The sequence below is a fragment of the Aquarana catesbeiana genome, linkage group LG09 (genome assembly GCF_042186555.1).
Source record: "Aquarana catesbeiana isolate 2022-GZ linkage group LG09, ASM4218655v1, whole genome shotgun sequence".
Taxonomy (NCBI): domain Eukaryota; kingdom Metazoa; phylum Chordata; class Amphibia; order Anura; family Ranidae; genus Aquarana; species Aquarana catesbeiana.
This window is the reverse complement of record NC_133332.1, coordinates 194689635-194700952: the sequence shown is the minus strand read 5'-3', so window position 1 is coordinate 194700952 and position 11318 is coordinate 194689635. Positions and strand designations below refer to the sequence as shown.

The 11318-nt window shown below is 42.9% G+C and overlaps 1 protein-coding gene across 2 annotated transcripts in view; it reads right to left on the bottom strand.

The window, feature by feature from the left end:
• Positions 1–2421: 2421 nt before the first annotated feature.
• LOC141108167 (ubiquitin carboxyl-terminal hydrolase 12-like) overlaps positions 2422–11318 on the bottom strand; it is a 110942-nt gene continuing 102045 nt past the window's right edge. For both annotated transcript variants that reach the window (XM_073599485.1, XM_073599486.1), the window contains 4 exons: positions 10275–10358; positions 8167–8364; positions 3634–3712; positions 2422–3237 (listed from right to left, as the gene is read on the bottom strand). In XM_073599485.1, the coding sequence (XP_073455586.1) occupies positions 3136–3237; positions 3634–3712; positions 8167–8364; positions 10275–10358 (463 nt within the window). In that variant the 3' untranslated portion in view covers positions 2422–3135. The remainder of the gene's footprint in view (positions 3238–3633; positions 3713–8166; positions 8365–10274; positions 10359–11318) is intronic.

The following is an 11318-nucleotide window of genomic DNA, read 5'->3' as shown; positions in this document are numbered from 1 at the left end:
AGCTGAGCCTGATGCTTAAATTAAATGTGCCTGGGAATGCCTGTGTCACTTACTCACATGCCACCCGTCTGCTCCGTGTCCCTCCTACCTGTATGCACCTGAAAAAGGTGCATTTTATAGCTATGCAGCATGGGTTGTGGACACCAATTGGCACCAACGTCTCTAAGCCCCGCCCCCTTCCTCCGACCACCCATCGCGACCCCCCATCTATTTCAAAATAGAGTGTTTTCCCACACAAGCGGGCTCCAATCCTGCCCAGATCGCATGGAGGAGGGCTTGGGGAGGAGGAGAGCTGCCGATGGGAACAGTCACAATGGTGGCGGGAGCGGTGCGGCACACCGTCGTCTGATGCCGTGCTTCTACTGGCTGGAGGCAGCTATCCAGGTGGGGGGACAGTCCTAGGAGGAGAAAAAAACCCCTTTCCCACGACTTTACCTGGAGCCTGGGCCGGAGGAAGCATACAGCTTGTACACAGAGAAGAGACTGATAAGCATGGAACAGGTACGTGCTCTTGACAGCCCCCGGTGTTGACTATAGACATAGCAATATTTACTTTAAAGAATTAGAAATATTCCTTAGGAATCTCCCTTACCTTATCCAGCTGCAGGGTTCTGTGGTAACAGACCCTATCTAAACCTCTCACGGTGGGCTCTGTTTAGAAAACCTTCAGGGACTGGGGCCCCCTTTTTTATCAGGGGATCCAAAGCCCTGGGCCCGTAAAAAGCACCCCGCCAGGAATATGGCTGAAAAAAAAACAAATACTGGATCCCGGGGCCCAGCTCACTAAAAAGAGAAGTGTTACAGGCAAAACCTCGTTTCTTCGGACATGAGGCTGGGGAACGATTTAATTTGGCCTGGAAAAGACACTTTGAATGGATCCAGTTGCATGGCTTGCCCCAGTAAGGAATATTCCAGCGGAGCTCAGCACAGCACATCTTTACTCGTGACCAACACCTAAGACACTGGCGAAAAAACGGAGGTACTAACGGTAAGGGGGGAGGGTTAAATGGGGAATTGAACTTCCTGTTTTGGGTGTGCCAGTGTCCACCACCTAAAGGTGCCATATAACCCATACAGTTATTACTGTGGCTCTGTGTCCCGTTATGTACGATAAAGAAAACAGAGGTGATGCCATAATTTAGCTGCTCTTCCATCACTAACCAATCTGTATTACACGTACTAAAGAAAAGTAAAAGGTCAGAACCTCATAACTTTGGCATAGGTGTCTGGAAATTGGCTAAAAAGAATGACAAAACCTAAGATCAGGCAAGGCAATTTACACACACAGATGTCAACTATGTATTGTTTGCCTACACTTTTAGCTTTCTTCTCATGTTAGAAAGCAAGGAATACACTATATGGCCAAAATTACGTGGACACCCCTTAAAATTTTGCGTTCCGGTGTTTCCAGTGAAGAGTACTGTTAATGCTACAGCATACAAAGACATTTTAGACAACTGTGTGCTTCCAACATCATAGTAACAGTTTGGGTCACTTTTCTGCTCCACCATGACCGTGTCCCTTTGCGCAATACAAGCCACAAAGACACAGTTTAACAAGTTTGGTGTGAAAGAAATCCTACTGACCTGCACAGAGCCCCAACCTCAACATTACTTAACACCTTTGGCAAAATTCTAACACCTATAAAAAGCCAGGTCTTCTCAGTCAACATCAGTACCTGACCCAAATACTGTATTAGTTTGCATGAATGAGCACAAATTCTCACAGACACTTTAAAATCTGGTGGAAAGCCTTCCTAGAAGCATTGAGGCTGTTGTATCTAAAAAAGGAAGTAGAAGACTAAATAATATTAAAGTAGAACTATAGGCAAGGGGAGGTTATAACCCGTCAGGTTTTTTTTTCGCCGTCTTTGTCCCATTGTGGAAATTGGCTATGGGACAGGAAGTGAAGGGCAAACAGGACAGGGAACAGACAGCATTAAAAACTGACAAGCGTTCAAATCCCTCTGACTCTATCCAAAACAACAAAAAAAAAGTTTTTTCTTTCGTTATACTTGGAATTGCATGTCATATAGGTATGATAGTCAGGTATCTACAAACTGTAACTAGTGCAAGTATTGCCCAGGCACCCCTTTATCTTTGGTAAATAAGAAGGGTAAGACAATAAATTTGACATGTTCACATTTAAACACTACATCATGATAGACAAGTTGATTGCTTTAATTATAGGTTTTGATGACGTAACCCTGTTGTCAGGGCCGTTCCCTAATAATTAATAGGCCAAGGCAGCAAAACCTGTAAACATCTTGAACATCTCTCCTTACCCATCAATTGAGATTTTTCAAGACAAGTATATATCGACACAACTTAATAAAATCATGAAGTCAATTATGTTCAGACAATTTCCTGCCCCTGATAAATTTCACTTGTGTTCAAATAAATGGTAGAAATCTTTGCAGCCTTGACGTTTATGTTCAATTAAATTTCTTAAGAGGATGACTTAAGTCACAAAAGGTGCTAAATTACAAATATATATTGAAAAAAAATTAAATAACAAAAATAAGGAAAATAATTAGTGATCCCGTTATTTAGTGTGCAGAACAGCAGCCTCTCAACACTCACTACAAGGAGTGTTACAGCAAACATATGGAAGGATGGAATCACAGAGGATAGAGCGGAAACAGATGCATTTAAAGTGATATGAAACAACAGGTTTGTTTGGAATATATCGCATTTTCTAAAATGTATAACCTCTGGTTGTGAATGTACTGAGCACCAAACTGTAGCTGTCCGGTTTTAAAAAGTGCTATCATTGCATGGGTCTAAGTAAGTCGCTATTATCAACGATTGAGCTTGCCATTTCCACAAACTTCTTTACATGATAGTGCCAACCAAGTCCTTTCTCAATCTACATTTGGAAGGTTCTGATGCTTTGGAGTGATGGGAAAAGCCTGAACTTAATTAGAAGACATACCGAAGATCTGACTTTTATGGCTATCCGAAGGTTCAAAAGAGTTAGAAGGAAAATTGGTCTTCTAATTACTGGAAAGCGGGTTTCTGAGGTGGCAGTTATACTGTTCTTTATGTCCTAGTTGGACTTTGATCCCTCTTCCGCAGTCCAATGGTTTATACTTGTTCTTAACGACTATGCTTTTCTCCATTACCATCATGGTGATCAGTCTCTAGATTGGTAGAACAGGATATATCCAGACTCTGAATTTTTGGAAATGTCTGATGTTAAACCATAGAACTCTTCAATGGCTTGGGCATCAATTTTCTGTGTTGATAAAAGAGACAAATTAAAATGCTTGCAAAAACAAATGCAGAACAACAAGCGTGCCCCTATAATTAAAAGGGACATTAAAACAAGAAGTGCCCTGCCAAAAATAAAGGTCTCATAAACATGGGTGATTCAATGTGTAAAAAAAACAGGACTGCCTCATCAACAAAGGCACTGCAGTTAAAATCTTGCATATGGAGTTAATGCCCCATTTAGATGTGCAGTCCTTGGTAGTAGGCATTTGCTTATTTGACACCTGTGTCTTCAAGATCCTATAGATGCCAGTGTAAAACTCAAAGGTTGTTCACTCTTTAATGTGTTCAGGTGATCACAAACTAAGCATACCACACACAAGCTTTTCTTTTTTTTTTAAAGATGGAAAACAAAACCAACCTCTACAATGTCGTCATCAAACAGCAGCCAGAACCCATGACTCTTTACAATGGTGATGTAGTGTCCGCGGTTTGGCCCACTATTTTTAGTTTAAAAAGAAAAACAAAAATCAGTTGGGAACCTGGACAATACATATATTAACATTTATTATAAGTTACATGCCTTACCAGTGTCAAAAAGCAAAAAATAGAATGCTTGACTTATGAATAAAATCTGTTTCTTGGAGTACAGTATGGAACACAAGATATTTAGTCTTTACAATTACTGGTAGTTATATGTAACTACCTTAGGGTGATTAGGAACTGGCTAAAAAGATGCTGGAATATCCTATATAGAACCTCTACCATTCCCAGATAACCTCCATTTTATAGCAAGCAACAGGGACTTCCGAAAAACAGAGAGGAGGGACCTGTGTCCTGCACGATGCTCAAATAAACAGATTTTACCGGTAAATCAAAAATCACATTTTCTTAGATGTACAGTACCGGTCACAGAAGCATTAAGGGGTTGTAAACCTTCATGTTTTTTCACCTTAAAGCATCCTATGCATTAAGGTGAAAAAACACCTGGCAGTGACCGGCCCCCCAGAACCCCTCCCCGGTTTACTTACCTGAGCCCTGGAACTTGACCCAACGGGGACGCGCTGTCTCTCTGCCCGGGGATTTTGGCTCTTGATTGGATTAGATTGATAGCAGTGCAGCCATTGGTTCCCGCTGCTGTTAATCAAGTGCAATGACGCGGGCGCTGGGGGCGGGTCATACATTCGGCGGCTATGGACGAAACCCGAAAGGTAACGCCCGCAGGAAAGTGCTTCCCCTAGGGGGTTATCTGATGTGGGGAGGAGCCGCAAGAGCTGCCAGGGGAGCCCAGAAGAGCAGGTTCGGGCGCCACTCTGTGCAAAACAAGGTGCACAGTGAAGGCAAGTATGATATGTTTATTTAAAAAAAAAAAAAAAAAAAAAAAACTAACCCTTACAATCACTTTAGCATTGGATGCCCAAAAGCTGTCCAACTTAGGGGTGGGTAACACTGCAAACACCACCAATAGGCCCACGTAATAATGGCAAAAGAAGGGCTCAACAGAAATCTAGGAGCAGTCTGTAGCACTTTATACACAAAACTGCCAGCAGAAGCCTGACCATCCACCTGGTTGCACTTGGCACACATGTTAACAGAAAACAGAGCAAGAAACAGGGAGCTCTCTGCGAGAGTCCTCGGGAAGAACAAAAAGGGAATCTGGTTGCCTAAAAGAGGTAGTGCTAAGCGATATACTCTAAAGGTACGTAACACATGAGGACAGACTAGAGGAATTTCCCTTAGATGTTTCAGAGTGGGGCATGGTGAAGGAAGGACAATTTTCCGGTTAGGGTAGAATGAAGACACCACCTTGCGGAGGAAAGAGGCCTTTAACTTCAGGACAACCTTGTCCTTGTGTAATGCTAGAAATCCTTTTTTTCAGGTGAAGGCTGCTAACTGAGAGTCTCCATGCAGAGGTGATAGCAACTACAAAGGCCACCGGATAATTAAGGTCAGACAAGGGAATATTTCTAATAAGGCTTGAAGAGGCTTCTCAAGGGTCAAAAGAACCAGGTAAAGGTCTCAGGAAGACACAGGAGTGCATAAAAAGGGAGAGATATGTCTGACACCCTGCATAAAAAGAGAGGCCCATGGTCCCTGAAATATGCTTAAAGATGAAATCTGCCTTTTAAAACTACTAAATGTGTCCCGCAGAGATGAACCTTCTTTTTTCGGCACCAAACAAAATAGATCTTCCAGGTGCGATGGAAGGCTTTTCAAGAGGTCAACTTCCTAGCCTTCAAGAGGGTAAGGATGAGTGAATCAGACAGATCCCTGTCCCATGCTATCAAAGTCAAAGCAAGTGCACTGATCCAAGCATGTCCCCCTCTCTCCCGCAGAGCGTGCGCCAAGAGTAAGTATATTCATTCATGTTCTCCTAGGCCAAGCTGGTGCAAAGAGAAACACCAGATTGCTCTCCATCTCGATCCTGCAGAGCAGATGATAGGGAATAATCTGGGGGTGGGGGGAGAGAAGGAGTAGATCAGAGTGAACTGATCCCATGGCATCACTAGAGGATCCATTGCAAAGGCCCAAGGATCCCAGGATCTAAAAATAATACTGTCCATTTTTTTGTTTGAATCTGGACACTAGAAAATCAACATCCAGTGACCCCCCATTTGTGGCAATGGGCCTAAAATACCTCTGAATGGAGAGACCATTCACCTGGATCCAGATGCCAACAGCTGAGAAAATCTCTCTGCCAATTTTCCATGCCTGGGATGGGAATGGCGGACAGGATTGAAACATGCAGTTCTGCTCCTAGACATGATCAGGTCTGATTTTATTGAGCGACAGGACTTCTGCTGCTTGATTGTTGATGTAGGCTATTAGCCATGGCATTGTCCAACTGTATTCTCGTTGGGTGCTCTTGCCATTTGAGGGTTTGCAGCATTGGAAGGACAACCAAACCACCCTGAGCGCAAGGATGTTGATGGAAAGACGGGCTTCCTCTGATGACCAAGTCCCCTGCACTGAAAGGGCATCTAAAACTCCTCCACAACCCAATAAGCTGCCACCTGTTGTGAGAACTTTCCACATCTTTGGAAGAAAAGGTTTTCCTGACACCAGCACAGGGTCAGCAATTCACCACATCAGGGAGAGTCTGGCCTTGTAGGTCAGACGCATAGGGCAATCCAAGGCCTAAGTTTGTTTGTCCTAAGCTGCCAGAATTTTGTGTTGCAATGGTCTAGACTGAACTGGCCATAGGAACAGGGGGTTGGGGGTAGTAGACCTATTTGAAAAAGGCCACATCTTTTTCCAGGAGAGGAGAGTACTCTTACTCCCCATGATCTCCCTGATATACTTATCCAAGGAGGCACCAAACAGGCCTTCACCTTCAAACAGTAGCTGTTCAAGGCATATGGGAGTTTCGCTAAACAAAATTTAAGCCAAAAGGATCCTGCAAATGTAGATAGAGAGAAGACTGATCCCGGAGTACTGGCAAGTGTATTTGCCAAGCCATCCATGCAGTAGTGTAAGGCCACTGGTAACATGTCTAATTGACTGTTGACCACAGGTTGCATGGGGGCACCTGTTAAAGGAGAAAACAGCCTTAAACCTCTGTTCCACTGGGTCCTTGCACACAAGATTATGCTCTACAGAAGCTGTGGGGTTGTTGTTGAGATAACAGATGGCATTGTTAATTACAGGGAGCCCTTAATGGAGACCTTGGGGTGAGCCTCTTTAATCCAAGGCTCAGCTGAGAAGTCAACAGATCTCAAAGCTGCGGTAGGAGCCGCATGTTGCAGCCAGGGGATCTTGGTAGAAGAATCATCAGATTAGAAGATACACCTTCATTAGGAAGAAGAAACGCTTCTCTCGGTAGTGAGAAGAATACACTAGCTATGTACATTAACTGAGACTAGCTGAGAGTGAGAGAGGTTATAGAGGGGGTGTCCTAGCAGTTAGCTGGGAGTGAGAGAGGTTATAAAGGGGGTGTCCTAGCAGTTTTTTTTTTTTTGCTAGTGTTCAATCAAATAAGGGTAGCTGCAAATAACTCATGGTAAAGACTAAAGCATCTGTGTGGATACTGAAAAGCTAAGAAAAGAAACCAGTACTGGGACAAGTAAGCTGCCTATTGCCTAAAATGCTATGTTGATCAATGGGCTTCAATGCTTTCCAAGCCACTGTCCCTGATTAGGTTTGCAGTCAGGAGTTCTTAAAGCGTAGGTTCACACAAAAATTGAACCTCCGCTTTTTGGAACCCTCCCCCCCTCCGGTCTCACATTTGGCCACTTTCAGGGGGGGAGGGGGGTGCAGACACCTGTTTAATACAGGTATTTGCACCCACTTCCGGGCATAGACTCCCACAGGAGTCTAAGCCACTTCCCGTCCCTCCGCGCTGTCTGCTGGGACACACACGGGTCCCAGAGACATCAGGGACCGTTCTGATTGCACAGCGCGACTCGTGCATGCGCAGTCAGTAGGCAACCGGGAAGTGAAGCCGCGAGGCTTCATTTCCTGATTCCCTTATAGAAGATGGCGGCGGCAGAACCCGAGAGCCGAGCAACAGTTCGGCTTCGGGTGCCGACATCGCTGGACCCTGAGACATGTAAGTGTTCTTATTTTAAAAGTCAGCAGCTGCAGTATTTGTAGCTGCTGACATTTACATTTTTTTTTCGCGGGACTCCCTCTTTAATTTTTTTTAGTTTCACTACTTGCATGGTTCTTCCAAGTTAGTGACTCAAAGCATTGTAGAGCCAAAGACAGCCAGACAATTAACATTTTCAGAAAGCGATAAAGGCAGCAATGGCAGCCAACATAATGTTCTCAGTATAGGTTTTCTTTATTTGCATAATAACACAAAATATATGTAAAAGAACGACAGATTAAAAAAAATAAGATCTGATTGCTTTGTCATAGGTGAAGGTGCTTTAACAGAGGACATTAATTTCACAGTCACTATTATTTTTCACTATATATAGGGTAGCTCATTTTAAAACTTATGACTTCATACCTGCCACAGTGGACTACCACAGCTACAAGGTCATACATTCGATCTGGATTGGTAGCATCCCCGGAAGTGTTGAAAAGCCGAAGCTCCAATGGAAACACCACACGATAGGAAAGTTTGGTATATCGGTGCAGTTGGTCCATGTATTTAAACCTTTTCAAGTGCAGGGCTAATATCATAGGCAGCTTCTTTACTCTCATCCTGCCAAAAGATGGATATCATTATTAGTGACTAGCTCATACCAATATTAATAAACAGCTATCAGTTTGGGAACAGCTCTTTTGGATTTCTATACTGCTCTTAGTAAGATGGTTTTCTGTGAGCCCTGCTCTCACGCTCTGGTTACCTGTTTGATGAGAAACACCCTCTCAGTCTGGAACAATGCCAGAGCCAAATATCATTCCCTCCATTTGTTTCCTCTCCACACGCCCCTGTGGGGCAACCCTGTCCTTTTCTACCGGAGAAGTATCCCAGATCCCCAGCACCATAGCCTTTGAACATTATGTGAGAGGGGAAACTGATGAGCTCTGATGATCTTAAAGATCTCTCGACGACTCCTGGCGTTCTTTCTGTTCCCTTTGTCAGTTTACTCTCTGGGTCTCCGGCAATCTATGGATACAGCAGCATTTGCTTTGTGCTGATAACCTATATTTATGTAGTTGACAATAGTGACCACCCATCTCTCCCTGATGAAGATTCCTTAGAAACTGAAATGTGTCAGACTCACATGTAACAAATTGGTCAAAATTTGATTGTAAAAATGTTTTGAAGTAACGTGTTTGATTGGTGGTGCAACAAATAACAGTGTCAAAAAATATTTTATATCAGCCTTGTTCTGATCATGGTTTTATGCTATTTTTAATAAAATGAACTGTTTTATATTTGTATTTTTCCTTTTTTTGGTGCCTGGAAAAAAAAAAAACAACAAAAAGAACCTATTCCTTTGGGAACTTTTGTGGGTACTACACATGTAGCACTTAGTGAGCAGATAAAGCGTATCTTAACCGGTTCCCGACCGGCACATGCAGATATACTGTGGCAGAATGGCTCTCTTCCGGGGCGAAATTCTCAACAGGTACGTCCTTCCCTATTTCGACCACCAGAGGTTGCTCTTGCACCGCCAGAGGTGCGAGCCCGCTGCACAGCAGGGGACCCGATGCGTGTGACCGGCAGTCGCGATCGCCGCCAGCCATGCGCTATTGCGTGCAAGAGCGCCAGCACGGAGATTTGTGTGTGTAAACACACAAATCCCTGTGCTGTCAGAGGAGAGGAGACAGGTCGTTTGTTCCTAGTAATTAGGAACAGTGATATATGTCTCCTCTCCTACTCAGTCCTATCCCCATACAGTTAGAACACACTGAGGGAACACACATTTAACCCCTTCATCGCCTCCTAGTGTTAACCCCTTTCCCTGCCAGTGACATTTACACAGTAATCAGTGCATTTTTATAGCACTGATCGCTGTATAAATGTCAATGGTCCCAAAAATGTGTCAAAGGAGTCCAATCTGTCCGTCACAATACCGCTAAAAATCGCAGATCACCGCCATTACTAGTAAAAAAATATTTCCCATAGTTTGTAGACGCTATAACTTTTGCGGAAACCAATCAATATATGCTTATTGCGATTTTTTTTTTTACCAAAAATATGTAGAAGAATATATAGCGGCCTAAACTGATGAAGAAATTTGTTTTTTAAAAAAAATTTGGGGATATTAATTAAAAAGTAAAAAAAAAAAAAAAAAAAAAAAAAAAAGTAAAAAATATTGTTTTTTTTCCAAAATTGTCGCTCTTCTTTTGTTTATTGTGCAAAAAATTGAACCCGCAGAGGTGATCAAATACCACCAAAAGAAAGCTCCATTTGTAGGGGGGAAAAAAAAAAAAGGACGCAAATTTAGTTTGGTTACAGCATTGCATGACCGCCCAATTGTCAGTTAAGGCGACGCAGTGCCAAATTGTAAAAAGTGCTCTGGTCAGGAAGGGGGTAAAATTTTCCCAGGCTGAAGTGGTTAAACAGGACACTGAGAATCATAACAAAATTGTGCCTACTTATAGTGTACATCAGTCATATTTGAAATTAATAGCAAGCACAATTTATTGTCCCAAACTTACCTTTTCTGTCCTTCCTGTTTGCTTCGACACTGCTCACAGTAATACTTGTATTCGCTGCATAGTGTTTCTGTGTTACTGAACCCTCTGCAGAAACACAAAGTAAGGTCAAAAACTGTAATGCACGCTCAAAAAGGCAGCTACAGAATCCAAGATGATTACACACACTTTTAATAAACAAATATGAGGACTTTTTTGTCTATCAAGCCTTACAACCAATCCCTTAAATTAAAACTCTGATGTCACGTCTTACACTCCAGGACTGCATATTCATGTGATTACTGTGATTGGCTGTCACAATGGTCACATGATCATTAGTACAGACCGAGAGTGGTCTTTGACAGCTCAGTCTCTGCGATGGGAGTGGACAGCAAGCACGCTCTCAGCACTGGAACCTCCCATAAACACATATGTGCGGCGTATGGGTGTTAAGACCCACTTGCCTTGCCACTGCACATATGCCTTATGTGGGCAGCAAGAGATTAACAGCAGAAATGCTAAGGCATGCTCATCAATCATTAAGGAATGGTGGTTGCCTGTGGTTACATAGCTGAGGCAACCTTGATCAGTGCCTATGCCAATGTATGCACATAACTTAAAAGGAAAAAAGATACCAACAGGGATGGCATAAAAGGGGCCAAAATTTTATAAGTTTAAGGACACATTTCACAAATAAAATATACAGCAGGAAACCTTGCTACCAATAATTTAATAGAGAAGTTACAAACTATGTCCCTCAAAGGAAATGGTGTGTTAAATATACTTTATTATGGACAGGACAAATCTATCTACCTATCCTTTTAAGTTAGGTAAATAGAAATATTTAATAGTAACCCCTTTACGGTGACATGCACATATATTCAGTGGGGGACTTGTAGGTCTTAACACCCAGCCACCCAATAAATGCTACACTGTCTTGTTCTGAGATGCACTCAACTGGCACCCCTAAAAGGTAACCAAGGCTTCCGCTGGTGTGAAGGAGTTTGTGATTTCAGCCAGAAGGTGGAGCTGCAGGTTATTTTTCAGGTCTCTAGAGCGATTCTTAAC